General features: G+C 34.5%; 1 protein-coding gene across 50 annotated transcripts in view; it reads right to left on the bottom strand.

The window, feature by feature from the left end:
• The window catches only part of CLASP2 (cytoplasmic linker associated protein 2), a 141668-nt gene that overhangs the window by 98038 nt on the left and 17743 nt on the right, over positions 1–25887 (bottom strand). For 39 of the 50 annotated variants that reach the window (XM_074312691.2, XM_088798285.1, XM_019727691.3 and 36 more), the window contains exons 5-8: positions 25756–25831; positions 23443–23540; positions 21111–21181; positions 2946–3092 (exon numbers count right to left, since the gene is read on the bottom strand). In XM_074312691.2, coding sequence (XP_074168792.1) covers positions 2946–3092; positions 21111–21181; positions 23443–23540; positions 25756–25831 — 392 coding nt within the window. Of the gene's footprint in view, positions 1–2945; positions 3093–3474; positions 3686–16189; positions 16339–21110; positions 21182–23442; positions 23541–25755; positions 25832–25887 lie in introns of those variants that run through there. The other 11 variants (XM_074312701.2, XM_074312706.2, XM_074312703.2 and 8 more) reach the window with 6 other exon arrangements.

The raw sequence follows: 25887 nt of genomic DNA, 5'->3' as shown, positions 1-25887 counted from the left end.
ATATACCTAAGAGTAGCAAATGAAATGCCTGGACAAAATCACCATTGTACTCCATATAAATTTATGAGAAAGAAAATATATAGTCTAAAGAACAGAATAGGTATAAAGAGAGACAGGGCAACCCTCAGGTATTTAAAAGTATCATGATAAATAATTCATCTTCCCTGCTTAAGTTATAAGGAGGCAGATTTTAATGCAATATAAAAAAGAATTAATTTATCCAGAATTGAAATGGCCTTATAATCTTTCTGGAGGACACTATAATAAACTGAAGAACATGAGAAATCCCTGCACCTTTTAATGAAGTAAACTTTAGAAATTTATTCCAAGGAAATAATTGGAGATGTGTGAAAGATAGTCATAATAGAATGATGGCACAGTTTATAACAGCAGAAAATATTGAAAGCAACCTAGATATTATTTAGCCATGCATAGTTTTCAATTAATAATTTAAGACAATGAGAAAATGTTCAGGGTAAAATACAAGTAAGAAAAAAGAGATACAAAACTACATAAGAAATGGTACCAATTCTGTCCTCCTAAGAAAATATTTGCATGTGTTAAAATAATTGGAAAAGTAATTATAAAGTAATTGGAAGAAAGTACATCATAATTTATCAGTTGATTATTTCTACATGTATTGCTTTTTGTTCCAAATTTTAATCCAGGAGCACAGATTACTTTAATCAGATGCTGAATCATCATCTATCAGGAAGATTTTGAAAGGGATTGCTATACTTGAATACTAAACTGAACTATACAACTCCCAATGTCCCTTCTAACTAAAAGATTCTACAACTCTTAAGAAACTTTCTACAATTAATTTAAAAATCAATATGCCTCTACCAAGAACAGAAAATCTAAAGTTAAATTTCCAAAGAAGGACTAACAGCCAAGAATGGCATTAATTTCTGAAGGAATATCAATATCGTCTGGCTAGTAGCTCTTTTCTTAGATAGAAAATGGGCAGTGAACCTAAATGAGCTGTGGCAAACAAAACAATTGCAAAATGAATCTGCAACTGCCAAAAGAAGCAGGGGGAGGAAGAAGGAATAATGGGCTGTCCCTTATTTTTACCAAAAAGCCCACTGCCTAGATGATGATATAATCTGATTAATGTAGTGTAGTGATTAATGACTACAATCATGAAAGCTACCTAACATTTTCATATCTGGTAGGACTACAATCCAGAGAAGAGCAGGGTGCGGGTGTGGCACGAAGAAAATCCTGTTTCTTTAAAAAGAATATCTGATTTTATCAATTAATACCAGAATTAAGTGACCTTTAGTAGGTAAACTACAATTTCAATTTTCATCTAAGAAAGAAGGTAAAACATGAAAAACAAAGTTAATTATAAATCACCAGCTCAGATTCGTAAAAATATTAAATATTATCACCATGCATTTTAAGCATTAATCCATTTTAAGTCAAATTAGACAGTTTCATGAAATAATTATCATATTGTAGATTAGAAATCTGTAACTCAAAATCAGGAAAAAGAAATCCCCCTTGTGATAACTAAAGGTAGCTTTGTTATAAAAGAAACCATAAAATGTCATACACTTTTTGCCAGAGATAAGAATGCATAATAGAAAATGTGTAATAGTTTATGATAACTAACACTTGGATGAAAATACACTCCTATAATTGATAAATAGAGAAAATAATTAAAATTAAAATACAAATTGTGAATTACTCAAAATATGCAGAGAAATCAGTAAGACGTTTCTATTTCACGGTGTTTTGTCTATTTATATGTATATAAATATATAAGTAAATAGGTATATATTTATACATAACATATATGTGTGTATATACATATACCGTTATTGTCACCATCTTTCTTGCTAGTTACATGACACATTAAAGACAGTTAAAATGAAATACTTATGATAGTTTTCTTATATTTAGAATATCATATGACTTGGGAAATAACGTTTGGTTGTATGGAAAGATCAAGAGAACACAACTTACAGAACTGGTCAAAATACAGAGTTTATTTTTCTTTCCTTTTTGTTTTTAATAAATGAATGATAGCCCAAAAGAGAAAAAACAAAATCCTAAAGACCATGATTTTCCCATCAGTTATCATAAAAATGGAAAAATCTCTTTTCCCAAATTATAACTAAAATATAAATTTATTCAAAAAAAGGGAAAGAAAAATAAAAAGAAACTACTGTCCTTTCAGCATTAACTATTTACCCTATTCAGATAGAAGTCCTTCTATCAGAAAGTGATAACAGAAACTAGCACCTGAAAAGTACTCATGGCTTTCTAATTAGTATATGAAAAAAATAGCCATTAAAAAATTCAAGATAAACACTATTCTAGAAACAGTTCTAACATGATCAAAGAATGTACTATGTGCAGCATAATTGCATAAAACCTGTTTTTTCCTATTTATTATTATCTCATCCAGAAACCATTTTTGAGGCAATTTTACTTGACCACCACCCATTTCCTATTATAACAAATGATTCAATATCCAGTATCTTCAACCATTTTTTCAATGTGGGAGTATTTAAGACCCACTACTGAGATGAATGCGTGAAAACATCACATAAAACAATATTTCTTTAACAATTATAGCACCTGAAAATTAATAGCCAAATTCTGAAAGACCTGCTTTCTCCTTAAAAACAAAAAACAAAAAAACCCAAACCCCTAAAATTCCCTTAAACATCTCCCTTTAAAAACAGCATCTGAAAAATAAATACACTCAAGAAATCATTAATTCACCTACGTTCTGATAGGAAGTAGCAATATGCAATATTTTAAACATTTTCAAAAAAGGCAGCACATTCTTCTGTGTGTTGCAACAGACTCTCCAGATCTGCAGTCGTGCTGCAGTCATGAATAAACATATTCCTCCAAAGTTCTAAGTATGTGTGGCCAACATCAAGGGCATGAGGCATGCACATCAGATTGAAATGGATTTACATTACCTCCAACCTTAGGGCCACCTGCTGAACCAGGCTTCCTCGCACTGTTGACAGGATTTCCGGATGTTTTAGGTGCAGGAACCTTGAAGGCTGAAGAAGCTGATGATGGCCTATTTCCATCCACTGATTCTTCATCATCAAAGCTTTTATCTGTACAAAGCATTAGAAAAAAAATGTATTTTAAGACAACTAAGCTTTGCTCCATTTTTCCTAAGACTCAAAAATCAAATAAAGCTATATAAAATCATAACTTTGTAAGACATATAATAGAAAATAAACTCCTTTGAATAAGCATTTATATATAGGCTAACACTATACAAAATAACCCAGTGTAATTTAAAATAAGATTACAATATTATCATATTTCTTACCTATATGTAAAGTCAAAACATAAAATCAAATATATTATCTCTAAAGAGAAAGCATTTTTCATTTTTTTGCTACTAATATAAGCATTTTCTGCCAGCTCCTCCCATAGTGCATCTTCTAACACACCCTGCCTTATTCCTTATACCCAGATTCTGCAACTTACAATCACAGATCCGTTTGCAAATCAGTCGCCTCATTCCTCTGAAAGCTCTTAATTTTCCTCACCCTAGGATGCTCCCAATGGTTCACATGGCCAAATACAGTAGATCTGATACTAATCAAAGATTCTACCAAAAATAGATAGAAACAACCACAGAACCACCACTGAGGTTTGTGCCGGCATTTTTCTTTCTCTTCTCTGCCCTAGGTACTGTAACAGCCAATCAGCTACAAGGTGACATCATCTTATGGCAGCTACTGCTAGATGAAAGGTAAAAAATTCTCCATGTATTTGAAAAAATTCTCTATGCAGCTGCAATCCTTATTCTCTATCAAAATTTCAAAGGTATTCGAAGGTTTAGAAACCTTAATTTGAAGTCACCTATTTAATTCACATGAAAATGTATACAAATAGAAAACACGGTTTTATACAATATTCATTCTGCTGGGGTGCTTATTATTGCATCAGTAAAACATGGAATATCACAGTGCTCATTAGTGTGCATAATTAACTCTGTAATCTGCTGTTTATTTAGGCCATAGAAACCAAAATGAACAATTTGTTCTCATAAATGATTCTAAAATATTCTACAAAGCTCTTTTTAGAATATTTATGAATGACCACGCTAGTAACATCTCGTTGCATAAAATGAAACACCCCCACATCTACATCCTCTCCCCCAAAATCGTAAGATGTATGCATTATGCTAGTCTGAGAAGATGGTTTTCTCTAGGACCCTGCACAAACCAGCCACGACAAACAAGATGGGCGAGGCTGAGAAGCAGCTTTCCCACAGGCGTCAGATCAATAAGCCAGAATCTTCTCCTTTCAATCAGCTCCACTTACTCATGCAAATACCCAATCAACTAGGAATAAAATCATCCCTACAAAGACATTTCAAGTCCTACTACTAAATGTGTATTTAAAGGAAATACCAAACAAGTGTTGGAAGACTGTTTTATTAGAAAGGAGAGTCAAATAGACACCCTAATATAAAGCCACATTCCATTTCAGCAAGTGTTTTTCTTAAATAGCACAACTTCCAGGAAAAAAGTACCTTCTAGTTAAAAAACATGTTTTTCTTTTTTAGCATAATACTAGTATTAGAATCAATTAAAACCTATGCTCTAAATAGAATGCTGTGCTAAAAACACTAATACAATTCTAAATAAACTTTTTTTGCCATCACATACAAAAACTAGCTAAGAGAGACAGTAGACACACAAATCTACAGGAAGATGGGTACTGAAACACCAAATAGACAGAAGTTCCCATGGAAACAGTGTTCCATTCCTACCAACACACAAGAACTGAAAAGAGTAAATGTCTCTACTATCAAAAAAAAAAATTAACTCTTAACACTCTAAACTACTGGGAAATTAATTTCTAACTTTTTATCAAAATAAGGCAAAGAGAAGTATAAGTATGTAGCTCAATGAATTTTCACAAAATGGACATTCTAGTGTAACCAGTCTCCAGACCAACAGGTCATTACTGGCATCCTGTGAGGACCCTCACTGAAACACCCCAAGTCGCTGTTTCCTATCAAAGCTAACTAGTCTTGCCTTCTAGTACCATAAGTTGGTTTTGTCCATTTTGAACTTTATATAAAAGGAATCATACAATATGCACTCTGGTATCTAGCTTTTTTTCACTCAATTCCAAAGACTGTTTGGAAGATTCATTTTCATTGTTTATAGTTTTCTAGAAAATGAATGTACCACGATTTATTAATATCCATTCTACTGTTGATGGACACTTGAATTGTTGCCAGTTTAATATTATTATAAAATAGTACTGCTAAAAAGTAAGCAAACAAAGTTAAAGGGTTCTACTAAGGCTTTTACCATTATTGTGGAGGTAGTAAATTTCACTAGGTACATTTATTTTCGATTATAGTAAGTCAAGAGCATATTGTAGCCTCTACAGCAGTGGTACGCAAAACGTTGCCCCGGACCAGCAACTGCGCATCACCTGGCAACCTGTTAGAAATGCAAATTCTTGGGCCCCTATTCAAATCTACTCAATCGGACACCCTGGAGATGGGAGCCCAGTAATCTGTGTATTGACAAGCCCTCCTAGTGATTCTGATGCACAATCAAGTTTAAGAACCACTGCCGTACAGGAGGAGCTGGCAAACTTTGTCTACAAACGGCCACATAGTAGTATATATTTTATTTTAGGCTTTACGAGCCATACATATATGTAGTGTCTCTGTTATGCCACTGTGTAAGTATACACTGTATGAGTATATTCAGTTATGCCACTATAGTGCCAAAGCAGTGATACACGATATGTAAACAAATGGGCTGTTTGTCAATAAAATGTTATGTACAAAACAGGAGAGCAGGTAGATTTGGCCTACAAGCAATAGCTTGCCAATCCCTGCTCCAGAGTAACCATTAAAATACGCATAAACATATACATAAACTAATAGAAGAAAAATAAAAAATAATTGAGAAGCAGGAAAGTAGACAAAAAGAAAGTGGATAAAAAACAAGGTGGTAAAATGAAACCAAATATGGGGGGGAGGGGTAGGGGGTACTAAAAAAATGTATACCAGTAGATCCTTTGGTGAACATTACTCAAGCAGTAGTTCGCCGTAATCAGAAGTATCTGGACACTGATACTTTGAGCACCTCTTGTAATTGCAGAAGTCAAACGTGACTTGTATTCATCTTTTGTTATCGGTATATACTGAGTATTGCAATTTTAATAGTTTCCCTTTCTTAAAATGTGTATACATTTTTTTTGACACCCTCTGTATATCAGTAACTATTTTAAATATAAATGAACTAAATAGTCCAAGTAAAAGATAGAATTTTCAAAAATAGGTTGCTTAAATGAAATATACTTTACATATAAGGTCACATTAAAATAAAAGTAAAATGATAGAGACAGACCATGGCAAACACCAACCAAAAGAAAGCTGGTGCAGCTATACTAACTTCAAACAAAGCAGCCTGAAGAAGCATTACTAGAGATAAAGAGAGACTGTTAATAATGATAAGGGGGTCAGTCCAACAGGGAAAAAAAGTCAGAATCCTAAATTTGTAAAACAGCTTCAAATATATACAGCAAAAAAAAAAAAGAACTAAAAAGAAAAATAGACAAATCTACAAACATAGAGGGAAATAAATTTTTACCCACTTCCAATAATGTTCTTTTATAATGATAAACTAAAAGAATTCATAAAATTACAGCATCACAAACCCTCAAATTAAAAATATTTTGTAATTTACTTAAAGGTTATAAATATTCTAGGCTTAAAAACATTTTCATATTAACTACAAAATATCAGAACAAATCAGTTATATTGCTTAATAGCACCCATCACTTCCTGAAACAGATTTCTTTTCACGAGTGAACTAGAAGCTGGACTGGAAGTAGGCCGGAAGTTTGTCTTGTTTATGCTAGAACCCTAGAATAACCTGGGATAACTGTCATAGCTAACTCTTCTTCCTGCTTCACACCTTTGCGCCCCCCTCCCCTGGGGTTTATTCTCAACATAATGTCCTGAGTTGAACTAAGTCATACCACGTCGCTGCTCAAAATCCTCCTAACAAGGCCTATCAGCACTTCAAGATCTACAAGATTTTAGACATCACATAGGTCTCTCTAACCTCATCTCCACACTCCATCTTTCTCTTCAATCCAGCTTCACCAGTCTTCCTGCTGTGACTCCTATCAGGACCTCTACACTTGTTCCCTTTGCCTAGAATGCGTTTCCTCTTCATACACACACTGTATACTCACCTCCTTCAACTCTTTATTCATCTATTACTTTCTCCGGCTATTAAAATCATAAATCTTTCAATGTCCTGACACTACTGATCTACCTCTACATCACCATCCTTTATTTCTCTCTCTAGCACTTACCATTTACATATTTTACTTATCTTGTTTATTATCTCTCTCCTCCCACTGAAATGTATTATCTATTAGGGTGAGAACTTTTGTCTATTTGCCACTGTTGTATCTCCAACACGTGGAATAATGCTCAGAGCAGCACATTTCATAGTCTCCAGTAAAAGCATTAGTATGTTATTTGAAACAAAACTCCAAAGGCAAACAAACTATAATTACTGGATAAAATATACATTTAAAAAAACTTCTTAAAAAAATAAATACCTGAAAAATAGTTAAGAAATATAAGGATTAAACTGGTACATTTGAACTTCTTTTCTGAAGGCCTTGTGGGGCAAAAGGAACAAAATTCAAAACCCACATACGATGCAGTCTAACAGGAGGCTCTTCCCAGAAAGCTGGTATACCCAATGAGTACACAGTTGACCCTTGAACAATACAGGTTTGAACTGCGCTGATCCTTATACAGGGTAGTTTTCAATAAGTACCTGTACTGTTTCGACCAGATGTGGAGGGTCCACTGCATGCACGGAGCTCCACCTTTTTATATAGGGGACTTGAGCACCTGCAGATTTGCGTATTCACAGGGGTCCTGGAAGCAATCACCGGTAGATACTGAGGGTAGTTACGTTTGGGGGATTTTCGACTTTTCGACTGTGGGGGCGGGGGGCGAAGGACTGGGGTGTACAGTTAGTTGTTCAAGGGTTAACTGTACTCTCAACGTTAAAGTGAACCATAAGTAAGCCCTTATCATCTTATAGTCTTTTATTCTTTTCAAACTTTTCTCTAAAGAGGGCAATAGAAAAGTAAATCAAATGGAGTGCTTCATTAAGGTCCAATGTTATGCAGTCGAGACACTCAAGCCCTTAAACTCGGCAGACTCACATTTGTAGTAGTCCCAAGCAACAGCCAAAGCAAATGCAAAATTTTCCTGGAAGAAAGTCTTTGGCCCCACATTATTTGCACAAATAATTTCCAATGGCCACTCAGCATGACAGGAAACAAGACACCATGAGAAAGAATAAACAGAAAGAAATAAACAATAGGAACAGATCTACTTCAAATCCTAGAATTATCAAGCTAAGACTATAAAACACCTACACTTAGAAGCTTTACAAGGCAAGCTTGAAAATAAGTTCAGGGATGAAAAAAATCATTTAAAAAGTGACAGATTTTTTTAAACAACCAAACAGAACTTCTAGAAATAAAAATACAACAATTGAAATTTAAATTCATTGGGCAGGCATAATAGTAGATTAGACACAGCTCAAAAGATCATTACTGAACTGGGAGATAAATCAGGATACATATAGTAGGTGCTTTCGTGTTTACTGAATAAACAAGAAAAGGATCACATACAGAAAGCAATGTACAAATTATAATTATGTTGATACCTGTGTTTGCACTCCAATGTTTCAAAAAAAACTCATAATACTATGGTTTGGTGCAGAAATTGAACAAGATGAACATATTAAAAAGTACTAGAGAATACAAACTAATACAGTCAGCAGGCGGCAGTAGTTATGTGTATGATGGATACTGAAAAGGAGAGAAAGGAGGAGAGGAGCTGATAAGAGGAGAGATGGAAATAGAGGAAGAAATGGAGGAGGAAGAGGAGAGGATGGGGAGGAAGAAGAAATGGTGATAGAAGGGAGGAGGAGATGGAAATAAAGGAGATGGAGGAAGGACAAGAGGAAATGGAGAAGGGGAAGAGGAGGAAGAGCTGAAAATAGAGGAGGATGAAATAGAGGAGAAGGGACTCAGAGCGGGATAAGAGAAAGGAGAGAGAAGGGACAGGCAGAAAGAGGGGGAGGAAAAAAGAAGCCTAAGCACGGTAAGACTTTACCTTATGTTGCCCTCATATTACACTTGGAAACTGTCCCCAGTAAGCACTGAGCTATTATAGGCCCACAATTCCATATCTGCGTACCTGACAGCCAAAAAGCTCTAAAAGTCCAGCTTTAACTTGTTTTGCCTTTTTAAAATTCATTTGGCAGCAAAATCTGAACTGATTTGAACTCAGTTTATGGCAAAACATGATGTAAACTGGCACGAGGCTATTTATTGCCTTTATTTAGTTTACTGTGAATTTGCATACATTCAACTGCATATTAATATGCTCGATTAGGAGGTGTAGCCCCAAACTCAGCTGGAGTTGTTATGTAATACATGGTACACAACCGTATTACTTTTCTAAAATCTGACATTCTGAATTCCAAAATACAAGTGGTCCCCAAGGTTTCAGATAAGAAATTATACATTTATATTACCATAATCAAATGATTATTGAAACTTTCCACTTCACTTTTATGGGTACATGGATTCCAAAACCTGAAATTTCTGCTTCTGAATGCATATAAAAGATGAAAAACTGCTCTCCCTTACAAGGCAAACAAAAGAGCAAGCCAGAACTTTATATCATGTTTCATAAAAAGAAAACCATTTTGTGTAGATTTTCTTCAGGGAACCAACCAATCAGTTCAGTAAGAGCCCACCACATCACGGACCTTCGTGTACAAAACAGACCGTTTCATATTAAGTAGTTCTTCTATCAAAGTTCCTCTTTTCACTTGAAGCTATATCCTTCCTTATTCTAATTAAAACAATGACTAATAGGACTTTGGATTTTGCTTGACACTCCTGCATATCCAGCAATGACCATGGTTTTATCTAACAGTTCTATTAGTAACTCTGGTATTAGGACCATATGACACCATAGGTGTCTCAGAAAACTCAAATTTTAGTTTCCTGTACTAAAATTCTCCTTTTACAATAGGATCCTCTCCTTGGCTTTCCTCTGACCTCACAGGTCCCTCTAGCTCAGTCTCTTCCTCCTTTACTCAGCCATTAAATGTTGACTATTCTCCTTTTCTCCAGACTACACACTTTCTAAATGGCTTCATCCATTGCCAATAGTTTTAAGTATCTTCTTTATGCTGATCGTTCTCAAATATTTGTCTCTAGCCTAAACCATCTTCCAATTCCAGACCTATATATCCAACTGCCTACTAGACAGCTCCCCCATGGATATCTCAAAGGCATCTCTGGGTAACCTAACACGACATGGGTACCCTTAACACCAACATCATTTCCAAACCTGTTCTCCCTGCCTTCAGTAAATGACATCACCATCTAGTCAGCTCAAGCTCACAAGGTGGGCGCCTCATTCCAAGTTCTCTGCCCCGTATGGATCATCTGCCAACAGTTTTTGCTGAATACAACTCCAAGTTATATCTCAAATCCACCGATTTCTCCTTCTTCTGCTGTCACTCCTAATCTAAAACCAAGCTAGTATCGTCTCTACCTACATTGCTACAACTTAACTGGCCTCCTTGCTTTCATTCTTGACCTTCCAAACCACAAAATAGACAATGCAATCCTCTAAGAAAAATAAATTGGAGCAATGGCAGCTGAAACTGTTAAGTGAAAGGGTGATGGGGAACTTTATACAAGTCTAATAACACCTGAACCCACTGTTCAATGTTAACATCACAAAGAAAATCAGGCACTGTATCACCTACAAAAATTTGTACTTAAAGGAAAAAAGAAAGTCAGACCTGACTCTGATCAAGCCATTAGCAGAATTTTCAATTTTCAGGAAATACAGGGGATACAAAAACATAAAACCATCATGGCAATGCAATCAACAAAATCCAGTATGTGGGAAAACTTTTCCTGACAGATGTTTTTCTTTTTCAACAAATAAATGGCAAGAGAAGAAAAAGACAGATGCTTCAGATGAATAGAACCTTAAGAAATGTATCAATCAATGGCAACGTTAATCTTGTTTGAATTTCAATTCAAACTGTAAAAAGATATTTATGAAATAAGTAAGGAAATCTTAACAATGAATATCTGATACTAAGGGTTAATTATTTTAGATGTGAAAATGGTACTGTAATTGTCTTTTAAAAAGACATTTTACTTTATTTTATATAAGTGTATGAGTGCGTGCGCATGTGTGCGCACACACACACCCCAGTCCAGCAAGATAGCAGAGCTGGGGAAGACAGATAGGAATACAGATGAATAAAAATGGGCTACGTACTGATAATTTCTTGAAGCTGGATAATGGAGGTTTATCCAAATATTCTCATTTCTAGGTATGTTTGAAAATTTTCCTTAAAAAAAAAATGATAATTTGAGTCACTTTACTCTCCTGCTCAAAACCCTGCAATAGAACCCCAATAAAATGATAAGCAACATCATAACAGCAAAGAAAATGAGGTGGGGCAGAGAATATGTAAAATCAGTACCTAAAAGATAACAACAAATTCTCATAAGATGCAAATAAATAGGATGGAAAAGGCTTTTGAAGAATATCACCACAGCAAAACTGCAATTCTCAGAAGCAGACTGAAACAGCAGAGAGAACTGATCTACCTTGTAAAATGACAAGAGAAGTGACAATTTCTAAGCCAGCAAATACAGGAATGATGAACAAGGAACAATTGAAAATCTGATGGAATGATTTCATCATTAAGCTCTTCCCACCCCCAACTCAGGGAGCTCAGTATTTTATATACGGGTTTGCACATGCTAATATCCCAGAATACTGAGTAAAAGAGACATATGTAAAACTTAAGAGAGAATACAAAAACAAAAGACACAATCAACCCACGAGGTTCAACATCTGACTAATAACAATTTCACAAGGAGAGACTGAAGCTAATGAAGGGGAGAAAGTTGTCAAAGAGAATAATAGAAGATGATTTCCCATAGATAAGAAAATCACAAGCCTTCAGAAGCAAAATAATCAAATAGTAAAAATTTAAAATGTCTACATTTAAACTAAAATAAAAAATTTCAGTAAAACGATTAGAAATTGAAAATCCAAGTGCTTCAAAATGAAACAATGGCCAAATTTTAATATTCACATGAAGAAGATGTGTTCTCAGCAGCATAGGTAATCTTAAATAATCTTAAATGGTTAACTATTTTACTGATAAAAAATTAAGTCCATTCTACACAAAGTTTAAAAGAGGTCAAGAAATTTGATAAAATCTTTAAAAATTTCTAGGTAGGTATTAACTTAGTGAAAACACATTTGAAGACTTTTACGCTTTTCTTTAAATGGCCCTTTAAAAATTCAAGATCTTCAACAGTTCAATGAAGTAAAGGGGCAAAAACAATTTAAACCATTATTTGGTATTAATAAAATTAAATAACATATTTCATGACAACGTAGTATCAAACTAAATAATAAATGCGGCTCATAACAAAGTTTATTTAGAACCTTTACAAAATCTGGTCATTTCAGGTAGCTAAATTTTCATAACAGCTACTGGTTGGTCAGAACAGCTGTCAAGAATATCAACTATACCATTCTACATGTACAGAGAAGATATAAGCCTTTTCTTGACGATTCAGGTTCATTAGCAATATCATGTCTGAGGATGAGTTGCTACTGGTACCTGACATCTTGCACCCACATGGGTAAATGGGTCTGTTTCAAGAAGGCTAGATTTTCACTGTTAGTGCCCACTACTTACTGCCTATATTGCTGCCGAAAACCTAACCTTTTGTTCCCTGTAATTCACTTTTTCTCCTTATGGACTCTTTTTCCCCCCTTACCATTGTTCCTAGAGTTGCTTTCTCTCAGTGATTTAAATTACCCAATCCTAGTATATCACACAGAATATTCCAGAGTCTGGAAGAAGAGAGATCTAATTCAACATTAATTTCTTACTATTGTTCCCTACCCCCAAAACCAGTAGTTATATGTCAAGTTGGAGTGGTCCTAGAAAGCTTACCACTCTAGAAAGTCAGAGTTGTATCATCACTTATATACATGTGTTAAAAGATTCATGTTTGAAATAAGACTGTTGAAATGTTAAGTTTACAAATAGTCTATTTGCAACAAAACCTTATTTCTTTCCAGCTACTCCCCAGCATAACAAAAGGCAAATTCCTCTCATGAGGTTATGAGGCAGATTGCAGGGCTCAGGTTACATAATAATCCTACAGGTTTTTAACTCTATCTGGTTTGACTGCCCAGAGTTATATCACAATCATCTGACTGCTTGATTTTATACTTTTGGGTAAGGAGAAAGTCAACTAAACAGAAAAGCACCTGAAACTTCAATTGATAGTCATTATAGTGCTTCACAAATCCAAGTTTTCCAAGAAGTAAAACTGCTAATGAAATCTTTCATGTGGACCTAAAGTTAGACGTATATTTAACAGCGGCTAGATTAATATCCAGAATATGTATAGAGCAACTGTAAATAAACAACAAATAAGCCATGTAACCAAAAAGTTGGCTAAGGATGCCAGAAGACAATCCACAGAAAATGAAACCCAAATAAACAAACATATGAAGATGATCAACCTTATTAGAAAGCAGAGATGTTTTTTAAAGGGTGATTTATTTTTCATTTATCTGATAGGCAAAGTTTTGAAAGATTAATAACAAGAACAGAAAAGAGTACAGGATAGCAGGCACTGTTGGTTGTAAGAAGAAAGCCTCTTTTGGAGGAAATTAGCTATAGCTAATGCAATTTGAAATAAATAAAAACTCTGATCCAGAAATTATACTTCTAGACTATTTTAAGAAATATTTACATGCATGTGTGTATATACACATATGATTTGTACAAAGGCGTTTATTTCAGAATAATTTAGAAAAATTATATGTGATTAAACAATCTCAGATTCCATAAAAGAAATGGTTATGATACATCCATACTATGGAATTCTATGCAACAGTTCAAACAAATGAGGCAGTTACACATGATGATGTAAAAAAAAAAATCTCTATTGACATATTGAGTAGACATAGCAAATGGCAAAAATACGTTCAGAATATTTATGTAAACTCAGTCAAAACAAAACCATTTATTCTGATACTTAATATACATGTAAGGCACAGTAAAAGGTATAAAAAGACAAACTCCTTACTAGCAAAAGTATTCATCTCTGCTTATACCTGGGATTGGGGCTTGAAGGTGGTTCTGAGGGGATTTTCACTTTATCTGCATTGTTTGAATTTTGAAAAGAAGAGAGTATTTGTGTATTAAGTTCATAATTAAAAATGAAGGAATAAAAAACAACATAGGTTAGGAATAGTGTAACCCATTGTTGTATATGTTCACACAATACTAGTGTGATGTATCTGTATTACATGTGAGAGAGACTAATATTCAGAGGAGTATATATGAAACTGTTAAGAATTATAAATCCCAAGATAACCTGTATGTACGTACATATGTATGTACGTATGTATGTGTAATTTATTGTGTCAATTTTTTATTTTTTAATAAAGGTGTGTTCCCTTATTTATCAATATAATCTAATAAGTTATTTCCATTTTGAAGAAGAGAATGAGCAAGATTACCCTCTGAGCTTTATAAGAGGCTGTTACTTAATTTTTAAAAAATCAATACATTCCTAAACATGTATTTATGTACTACTTGAAAAAAGAAAGCTAAGTAAATATACATTAATAGTCATTGAACCTATAATATTTAAGGAAGAAATAAAATCTGAATGTGGCCCAAACCAAATGCAACATTTATTAGAGTTGTCTGTAAATTAAGGTTTAAACACACAAACAAACTTGGCAATGACCTTAAGTATATGGAATTTAACTGCTAATTTTCATGGCTTTTGCCTTAAAAATCAGTAGTTAAAATTATAGTTATTTATTTCTATAATGACATATAAAACAGTTACATAAATTATTGAAATAAACCATAACAATATGCAAAACCATATTTCTGTTAACATGTACATAATAATTTAAATGATGGTTTACTAATATCATAATTTTAGGAAGTTACATACTATTCCTCATAGTCCCAAGTGGACAAACTCCTACGACAGAAATCATTATATAGTTACAAGGAAGGCTGCAACTGTCAGAGTTAAAAGTCCTGAATACAGACCAGTCTTCCTTAAGCACCTAGTGAGAAAATACACAAAACATTTTTGAGGAACGTCAAATTCCCCTTTGTATATATCTCTGGTGTTGATGCGATTATAAAGTATACCACTAAGCACGTAACAAAAGGTTACACAATAAAAAAAAAAGTATTAAGTGTTATCAAGGACAATACCAAATGCATTCTAGATTTGGTTCTAGTTTGCTCTCTGGATCTGGGATTTATAATCTCATCAAACCTCAGTTTTCTAGTCTGTGAAATGGAAATACCAAAATACTCTATATACTTCACAGAGTTAACTGTACCTGAGGAATTAATGTATACTAAGTATACTACAGTGCTTTGGGAAACTATAAAGCACTATAGAAATACGTATTTTATTCTTACAATAAAACACTGGCAAAATCAATTTTTAATCAAATTATACCCTATATATAATTTGTAAAAGACCAAATATTTTCCAGAGAACTAATACTAGGGACACTGACAAATCACAGGCATATTAAATAGTACCCATGGCAAGCCGTTTTGCTTCTTTAAATACTTTATTACCACAGAATTCTACTTGTTGTCAAATACAACAAGACGTCAAGCTAGCTAACCAAACCTTCCTGCCAAAATGTCATTCTTCCAAAGGCCATGTTCTCTTTTAAAAGCTTTTGCCTCTATTCTATGTTTCCCCCAATGTCCCTTCATATCCACCACTAAAGACTGAGGGCTTGCTTGGGTTGCAAGGTAAATTGTCACCTCATATTTGCCAGATCCCATACAGACATATCAAGTAGAAAAAGATACCAAATGACAAGTAAACACACACGTGCATACATGCATACATGAGTGTGTACACACACACACACAAAGTGTCCTTCATTCTTTAGGGAGAAATATATCCCTTGAATAGCAAATGATCGTCACTTTAAAAGGAAGTGTGTAACACAAGCAAAAGAAGAAAAATAAATCTTACTCACCATCTCCCATAGCCATTCAGATGGTCCAGGGAGCTCTCTCAAAGCAAGAGGTCAAACAGCACAGCAAATAAATGCAGCTCAGTGCCTGCGCCACTGGGCTTGGCCTGCAGCCTGCAGACACCCGGAGCACTGTGTGACCCAGGCCGCGCTGCAGCTCTGCACCGCAATAGCCAACAGCTGCTACTCCACTTCAAAATAAAAGTCTGGGGTCTTGCTGAAAACCCTCGTCTATTTAGTAGAGCCTAGCAGAGCTTGATCAAGATTATTCTTTAACTGCACATATGCGGTTAGATACAGGTTATGACGTTTCTCCTTATGTTGGCTGCCTGAAATTTAATGTAAGAAAAGCTCTGGGAGCCAACAAATGCCATCCCATCGGGGGACTTTTAATGCAATCATCAAAACACAAGGCATGTGTTCAGCAATCATTTTCTGCTTCCCTAAAGATATCCGTGTAATCAGTAGCCATCACATGATCTGATGGATTAACTGATTTGCACCTTTTTAAAAGGATTTCATCCTTTTGTTGTTACCTTTTAATATTTACAACAGAAGATTGCTAGAAGTGCACAAACAAGAATAGCCCAGTTTCCATGATTAACTGCTCTCATTATGCAGGAAGCATTTCTGGCTGCCGTAAACAAATCACGTCAAAGGCAGCCCATCAAAGGCTGCTCTGTGTGCGGACAGCAGGGCCACACGGAACAAAGCTTGCTTCTGGTGGAGACAGAACCTCGCCAGTGCGCAGCTGCAGGGACACGGAGCACCCTCCATCCAAGATGCACAACCATCAGCACATTGTCAAGCTCAGAGAAAGCCCTGGGGGCTCATGGTCTCACACACACACACACACACACACACACACACACACACACACACACACAAAATCAACCTAAGAAGAGTTGCTTTGCTTTTCACCAAAGGGTATGTTACAAACATATTTAAAACAAAACAAAACAAAGCTATCTACTGCCCCTTATAAGCCAAATATCAAGGTAATTACAAAGCTTAGTTTCTATGTTTTATTTTATTGCCAGCCTCCTAGAGCAATTCTTTTCCTAGCAACTCTTTGAAATAGAGAAGCTGGGATATATTTTACAATGATTACACACCAAGAATGCATTAGGTCCTACACACACACACTAGACAAATCAGAATTACGCATAGTTTTTTCACAGTGGAAGAGAAAACGACTTGCAGTCACAGCCACCAACACTGTTGATGCTTACGTCTTGATTAGCTAGGAGACTGTCTAGAAAGCTCCATGATGACACCAGGCCCTGCCATAATCACAGGGGACATGCAACTTTCAGTCTTTCTCCTTCCTACAGGGCTGGTATTGCCTCCTTTCAGCTACAATCTGATTAATTTTAAATCCAGTTTCCTTCTACTAACTAGCACAGCCCTAGCACTGTACTTAGGGATTCTGCCTAACTTACTTTGTAATACAAGAATTAAAGTCAGACTTGGAAAACCCTCAAGTCAAAAAATTGCTGTGCACTATTTCAAAACTAAATGATACGCTCAAATCTCAAATGATATAATTTAACATATTTTGCCATGTATAATGTGCACTTTTTTGCCCAAATTTGTGAGGGAAAAATAAGGATACACATTATACATGGGTAGTATTAATTCTGTAACTATGTTTTTAATTCTTTTATTTATGCTTATGAGTTAAAAGTTTAACTCTAGAAATCAATAACGATATCTGTATGCAAAATAACACGTTTTCTCTGTCCAAAACACTTTTCCTATCATTTATCCATTGACTAGCTTATTCTCCTTTATGAGGTCTCAATTCAAATATGTCAACTCTCAGAGACTTGCCTCACTGTTCTATCTAAAGTGGCATCACTGAGTTACTTACCAACTCCATATGTATACTCTATTTACCTTCACTAAAAGACTGTTAAGAGGACAGCTTTTGGCTATAATGGCTCTTAAAGTTATACCACCTTTACAACAAATCCCCTGATTTTTCGTTTTTGTCTGTATTTAGCAAAATGACTTTTTTCATCCAAAACCACTCAAAATCAATACATTATGAGAAGTGTGATGTTTCCTTGTTATCGTGTCAGGCAAACGTACACCATAAAAATTTACTTACCGCAATAGTTTCTAGTCACAGAATATCATATGGAACAAATATGAATTAAATGCCATGTTTGGGTGAACTCACAAAAACCATTTGCTTTGCATACGTACACAAAGTGAAAGAGAAAAGGTGGCACCTTCTATGGCTCTTCAGTCGATTGTGTGCACAAACTATTTTCACAAGTTTTCATGCTGAGCCTTTATTTTGACCTAAAGTGTTTCCCTGTTCTGCAACTTGAAAGTTTTAGTTTGAGTGTACAATAACAATGAGCCAAAAAAGGGTTGAAAATTTTGAGGGGAAAAATTGTGCAGAAATAAAAATAGAGTTAAATAAACCTTAATTACATCACTTTAGGTACAAACTATTTATTTGCCTTCAAATTGTTATTTGTAAAAATTTGTTTTCAGTGTTCAATTGATATATTTTTCTACCTGTGAAGATTATTCAAGTATTCTGGGTTGAGATGAAACATACCATAATATTAGTGGAAATAATTATTTCATTTAATGGCTTTTCATTTGGCAGCAAGGATTTGGGGAATAATTCAAATTAATTTCATTAAATTCATTAAACAAAGGGATAGTTGTATTTCTTCCATTACCAACTATAATCACTCTGGATATCGGTTTGCTTACTTGTTTATGGTATGTCTCCCTCACTAGAATGTAGGTTCCTTGAGGCAGAATCTTTAACTGTCTTCTTCACTGTTGTGACATGATCTCATTTACATTTTAAGAAAATCATTCTCACTTCTGGATAGAAAATAGATTTAGGGGGAAAACACAGAACAGAAATCTGTTGCAGTAACCTAGGTGAAAACTAAAGGAGTCTTAGAGTGGGGTCTTAGCAGTAGAGATGGAAAAAAATATTCAAATTTGGGATATACCAGGATTTCAGAGGACGAAATGACTAATTAGACTGGGGGGGGAATCAATTCAGATTTCTAGCCTAAGCTGATGGTGGTACCAATAACTGAAATGAGTAAACTGGGGCAGGAAGAGATTTGAGGGAAAGCAAGAGACAACAGGGTTTCAATTTTGGACATGTTAAGACAGACGTGCTTATTACGCAACCAAATGGAAATGTCACAGAGGTCACAGGCTACCAAATCTAGAGCACGAAAGAGATGAATGAGGGCTAGAACTACACATTTAGGAGTCATCAGCAAGTGGTTACCATTTAAAAGCTCTTGGGCTGGATGAGATCACTGAGAGAGAATAAAGACAAGGGAGAGAAGAGTAGTGGTCCCTGCCAGCATGATAAATGGGCTTCCCTCTCAGTCTCCTCCCTTATTAATGAATTGATTAAGGTATTTTTCAATGACAGCATAATACTGTTGTCAAAAACATCATGACCAATTTCAACACCCCAATAAATATATTACAGACTTTAACATTCACATTTGACCATACTTGTAATATTCAGATCATAATATCCAATACAAAAAAAAATCTCTGAAGACTCCCCTCAAAAGAAATAAATGGCTGATACTAACCCCAAATCTCCTTGTTTATGGAGGAATAAATAAGGGAAAAAGAAATGGGAGCTAAAAGAATAGGGAACAAAAAAATGTTCTATTGTGAAGGTAACAGAAATAATCTCACAAAATACAAGAATGACTACTTTCAAAATAAACCATACCAAATATCTTAAATTTACAATATGCATTATACTCTATTTCTTGGAGTTGTAATTACAGTCTGGAGTACACAAATGAGAATGTACTGTTAAATGGTATGAAAACACAAAAGTCTCAATTCAAGGAATTGTAACAACTCTCCATCTTTCTGCTGTTTCTGGTTTCTATGGAAATGGACAGAGCTAACTGCTCAAAAATAAGGATAAAGTACTTAAAACACCTCCCATTCAAAGAGGAATGAGAAATAGCTGGCAGTCTGAGTGAGGATGGTAGTGCTAAAGTCAATTTATGCTTCTGGAACTAAGTTTAGATTAGGGTAAACAATCTTTTTAACACTAAACTCTCACTCCATCTGCCTTCCTGCAACAAAATAACGCTCAGTTTCAGTTTAATCCAGAGGAGAAAAACTAAATTATATTAGTAACTATTTGACTATACAACTCATATAACCAAATTTTTTCTTCAGCATCACTTACATTACTAATCAGACTCTCTTTAATATGAACCTAATTTCCTAGGTGAAAAATCACTTACATTATCTTTGGAAATAGAATATATTCTTTACATATATGGCTAATTAATATTTAAAGACTGAAACCTAGGTAAACGCTACGCAACGAACCAAATACAATTTAGCATCCTTACAAAAAAGTAGAGCAACCACAAAATCAAATAAATGCCAGATACCCCAACTTCCTTGAATTCCAACTTGGTCTCTAATTAAGAAGCCAAAGATGATTATGCTGGTGAAGTTCCTACGTCTGTGTCCCTTTACCAGTATCATCACTGATAGGCTATACATAGGTGTACTAGAGCCCATCACCCCCACGATTTCCAATAAACAACAACTAAGTAAAACAATTACTCAGGGAATAAACATGGAGGGCAAGAAGGCCATCATATCTTCCACCCTAACGATACAAAAAATAAGGCAAAAGAAGAGGATCATTTTACATTATTGATTACACCCATTATTAAATGTTCACTTACTCCAACAGAGTCAGAAAATAAGTAATGATTGGCAAGATGTAGACTTTGTTATTGTATCCTAAGTTTCAAGCCACAAAAACAAATCTGCTGAATCAGTAATATAATAGTTAACTTGAAAACATGTTGTAATGTCTAAAACTATGCTAAATAATCTTAGAAATGTTTAAGAACTGGAATAACTTAATTATTCTTACCTTTGTAGACACTCAAAATCATACCGCCCGAATTTTGCACTTCATCAAATTTGGCAAATATGATTTCTAATCTGGGAATAAAGAATAAATGTTGTTTGTTTTATATATACTTTAAAGATAGACAATTCCTTTTACCATCTCCCTGAGAAAAAACAATTCTCGGGATTCAGTTAGTTCTACACAACTCTTTTACAATTAACTCACTTACTGAAAGGAGAGATAAAACCCATTTCCCTTCAGTTGAGAGAAGCAGCCAAACATAGGTAGCTTTTACTCATAAAACCTACAAATTAAAAACAACTCAAAAGTCTACCGACAGTATGGAATCATAAAATACATCCTATTCATACAATGGAAAACTATATGGCAATGAAAATGTGAACAACTAGCTGGATGCCACAATGCAAAAACCAAAAAATCTTAAAAAGACAATGTTAACTGAAAGAAGCCAGATGCAAAAGAGTACATATTATATAATTCCATTTATATAAAATTCAAAAACAGCCAAAACTAAACTATGGTGATAGAAAACTAGATTGTAGTTACTTTTTAAAAGGAGAGAAAAGAGAAGAATTAAAAAGGATTTGGGGAGCCTTCTGGAATGTTATAATGTTCTGCTTCTTCACCTGTAATGGTGTATACACGGGTGTATTCACTTTGTGATAATTCACAGAGCTTCAAACTTATTATTTATGTACTTTTCTGTATGCATATCACACTTGAATAAAAATTTTAAATAGCTAAAGAAAAAATAATTGAAATATAAATGTTTAAGTATGTAATGTAACATATATACACACATATACATACTCAGACACACACAAACATATATGGTAACATTATTTCTTTCATCCATATAAAATGATATAAAATATACTCAAATGAAATTCTTGTTAGCCCTAGAAGTAGAAAGCAAACGAATGAATAAACAAAATGCATATTTACTGGACAACCTTATCACCAAAAAATAACTGGTACTGAAAAAAATCTTACATGGTAAGAAACAGCCAGATATGATGATAATTATGGTAACAGAACACACCTCGACCTATGAAGTAGTTTTGCTCCACCTGACACCCCTCTGCCAAAAATCTGATCAAGCCTCCAGATCCAACAACCAATTTACAGAACATGTTAAACCACACCACAGAAAAAGAATTAGAACTATCCAGAATATGGGAAACTTTATAGGATAAACTACCTGGCATATTCCACAAAGAAAACACAAGGCAAAAAAAGTGTTGGCGGTACATAGAGATTTAAAAAGACATAAAACATCAACCAATTGTTGGACTTTATTTGGATATGATTCAAACAAACTTAAAAATACAGATATTTATGACATTTATAAAACAACTAGAAATGTGAACCTTGACTGGATAGTTGATATTACAGAATTATATACAAAACGATTTGGATGTGAAGATGGTATTGTGGTTGTGATTTAAAAATGTTTTTTCCTTTAGAAATACACTGAATAATTACAGATAAAAATGCTATGATGACTTATATTTGCTTCAAACTAATACAGGACAAGAGTAAGTAGGTAAGGGTGAAACACACAAAACTGGCCAAAAATTGTTAATTGTTGGGCAATGGGTACAGGAAGGTTCATTGTATTATTCTGTCTACTTTAAGATGCTTGAAATTTCCAGAATAAAAAGTTAAGAAAAAAAATCCTTTCAGGTTCCCCTTAAAATGGATATTAAAATTTCATTATAAAAAGAAAATTTAACTGGAACAATATTTCAAATAAAAATATAAACTGAGAAGTACTAAAGAAAAAAGTATCTTTGGGGAAAATAAAGTTCAGATACACTAGAAGCTCATCAGTAGGATTTTTACTGATCTGATTTATGCTACTCTACTCAGATATTCAGGATTTTCTTTTTATTTGACTACATTTTAAGAGTAGTGATTGACTCTTACATAGCTTTCGGTTATCCAGTATCTTGTATTGTATCTTTCAACAGCAGGTACTCAAAAAATACTTACTTAATGAATGGATTAATATTTTTACTAAATCCTTGCTTAAGCATTTTCCAAATAATGACCATTACTACCTAGTATCAAAAGATAGTTACCTGATGATAGTATTATATATTAAACAATATATAAATAACATGAGTATATAATGAAACAGTGACCAAAAACATAACAGGATCTTAAGAACTTTTTAAGCAGTGATACCCTACATATCCTTTTACATCTTTTGAATTTTGAAGTAGTATCTTTTGAAATAGTTCCGAAAATTGAACCTATTTAAAATAAACACATGAAATTAAAATTCTTTAAACCAGTGGCAAAAATAAACAATTTTAGGAAGACTTACCTAGCAGGGGGAATTCCTCTCTTGGAAAGGTCCACCCTTACTTTTTCTCCCACATGTCTATAAATCTCCACTATAGCCAATATTGCGGCATCTCTCACCTGCCAAAGAATTCAGAACTTTTTAAAAAAAGTATATGAGATACAATAAAATACTTCACTTCAAGGTAACATTACATTAGCAGACAAACTTAAAGCTCCAAGTTGATTTTAATGCCTCTAAAACCCTGCGATTATGGCAGGTCATTAACAGAAACAAAGAGGAACTGCCAAGAAACCTCTACAGAAACTCTGTAAAAGATTTTTGAAAAACTGAAGAAACATATAAATAAAAGTTACTAACCTGGCTTTAAAAAGCCTTATTTTTGTAATAAGGTTCTATAAAGAAATGCCAAAACTTGTATGACGAAACATCATTATCACGGTTAATACATTTTCTTGGAATAAAACTGCCTTTCAAGAATGTGGCATGTCCTCTTTCTGTAAGAGGCCTAAGGTGACCTCCGAAAATGGTTTGCTATTCGCTTGACACATAGAACCCCACAAAACCATGTAAATCAAGAGGTTCAAATCTTCGCATTCACTTTAAGAACATTCGTGAAATTGCCCAGGCCATCAAGGGTATGCATATCCAAAAAGACACCCAGTATCTAAAGGATGTCACGTTACAAAAGCAATGTGTGCTATTCCGTTGTTACAAAGATGGAGTTGGGCAGTGTGCCCAGGCCAAACAGTGGGGTTTGATGCAAGGTTGGTGGCCCAAAAAGAGTGCAGAATTTTTTTTGCACAAGCTTAAAAATGCAGAGAGTAATGCAGCACTTAACGGTTTGGATGCAGACTCTCTCTGGTCACTGAGCACATCCAGGTGAACAAAGCTCCCAAGATGCGGAGCATAACTTACAGAGCTCAGGGTGGGTTAACCCACATGTGAGCTCTCCTTGACACAATGAGATGATCCTAACTGAAAAAGGGCAGATTGCTCTTAAACCAGAAGAGGAGGCTGCACAGAAGAGAAAGATCTCCAATAAGAAACTGAAGAAACAAAAACTTACAGTCCAGGAGTAAATTCAGCATCAAATAAATGCTAATAAAAGTAAAAAACAAACAAAAGGAATGTGGCGTGAACTCAAACAGATATTTATAGACCAATGTTCACAGTATCATTATTCGAAATAGCCAAAAAGTGGAAACAATCCAAATGTCCATGCACGGATTTAAAAAAACTGGTATATACACACAATCAAGTTGTTATTCAGTCTTAAAAAGGAAAGGAAATTCTCACACATGCAATAACGTGGACAAACCATGAAGACATTATGCTAAGTGAATATGCCAGTTACAAAAGGGCAAATATTGCATGAAGTTCCTGGAGTAGTCAAGTTCATATAGAAAGTAAAATGTGGTTAGCAGGAACAGAGGGGTTGGAGGGAATAGGGAATTATTGTTTAATGGATAGAGTTTCAGTTTGGGAAGATGAAAAAGTTCTGATACATGGGTGAGTGGTGATGGCTGCACAACACTGCAAATATACTTAATGCCAATAAATACACACTTAAAAATGGCTAAAACGGTAAATTTTATGTTGTGTGTATTTTACAATTTAAAGGCAAAAAAATGTGGCCTAAAGACAGGAATTTGGAAGACAGCTCTAGTTTTCTTGCACAGTTCACTGTCAAAGAGCAAATGAAGAGAAAGCAGAACTCTCACAAACCTCCAGAGGTAGAGCTAGGGCCTAAAAGCGGGCAAAACCTCATCTAGGGTTTTTCCAAATGCACAAGCCGTGCCAAAAAGGTTATAACCAAGATTCAACTCCATCAGAAGGGCAAGATCCAGAACACATCCACGTATTATGCCTCTAGTATACGACGCTCAGGTAAAGAAATTTCTAATAAATGATATACCACTGGCACAAATTCCATTAAATAGGATTATGGCCGTTGCAAAAAAGTTGTTATGCAACCACATTCAGGAATGAAGAAAGGGAGTCAACAACCTGTTCTCATAATTAACACACGGGACTACAGAAGGGAATCCAGGTTATTTGTTACACAATTTTTTAAACTCAAGAACTTTATAGCCCCACTATCCTTAATACTAGCTAAACAACTGACAAACTTAAGCAACTTATGTGAATATAGGGTGTTCTTCAAAACTAACTTTGGTGGATTTTAAAAGAAAAAAATAATGTGAAATCCTGATTTCACTACCTCCTTCCAACTACCCTTTCTTCGTTTTCTTTTTAAAATGGAATAACAGCACTAGCAAAGAAAGTATACCCCCAAAATTAGTCAATACTTGAGTGCAAGTAAAATTTTACCTGACTGTTGGAATCTCCAAATAGGATACACAGATGTGGTACCAACTTGCTGAGGACTAGCGGTTGAGCTCCAAAACTAAATATAATTTGAAAAAAATAAAGAGAATCTGGTTTTACTCAAACAGTAAATAA

This window comes from Rhinolophus sinicus, chromosome 5 (genome assembly GCF_057876585.1).
Source record: "Rhinolophus sinicus isolate RSI-liver-muscle chromosome 5, RSI-T2T, whole genome shotgun sequence".
Lineage (NCBI taxonomy): Eukaryota > Metazoa > Chordata > Mammalia > Chiroptera > Rhinolophidae > Rhinolophus > Rhinolophus sinicus.
Note: the sequence above shows the minus strand (reverse complement) of the source record. Positions and strands in the feature narration are given on the sequence as shown.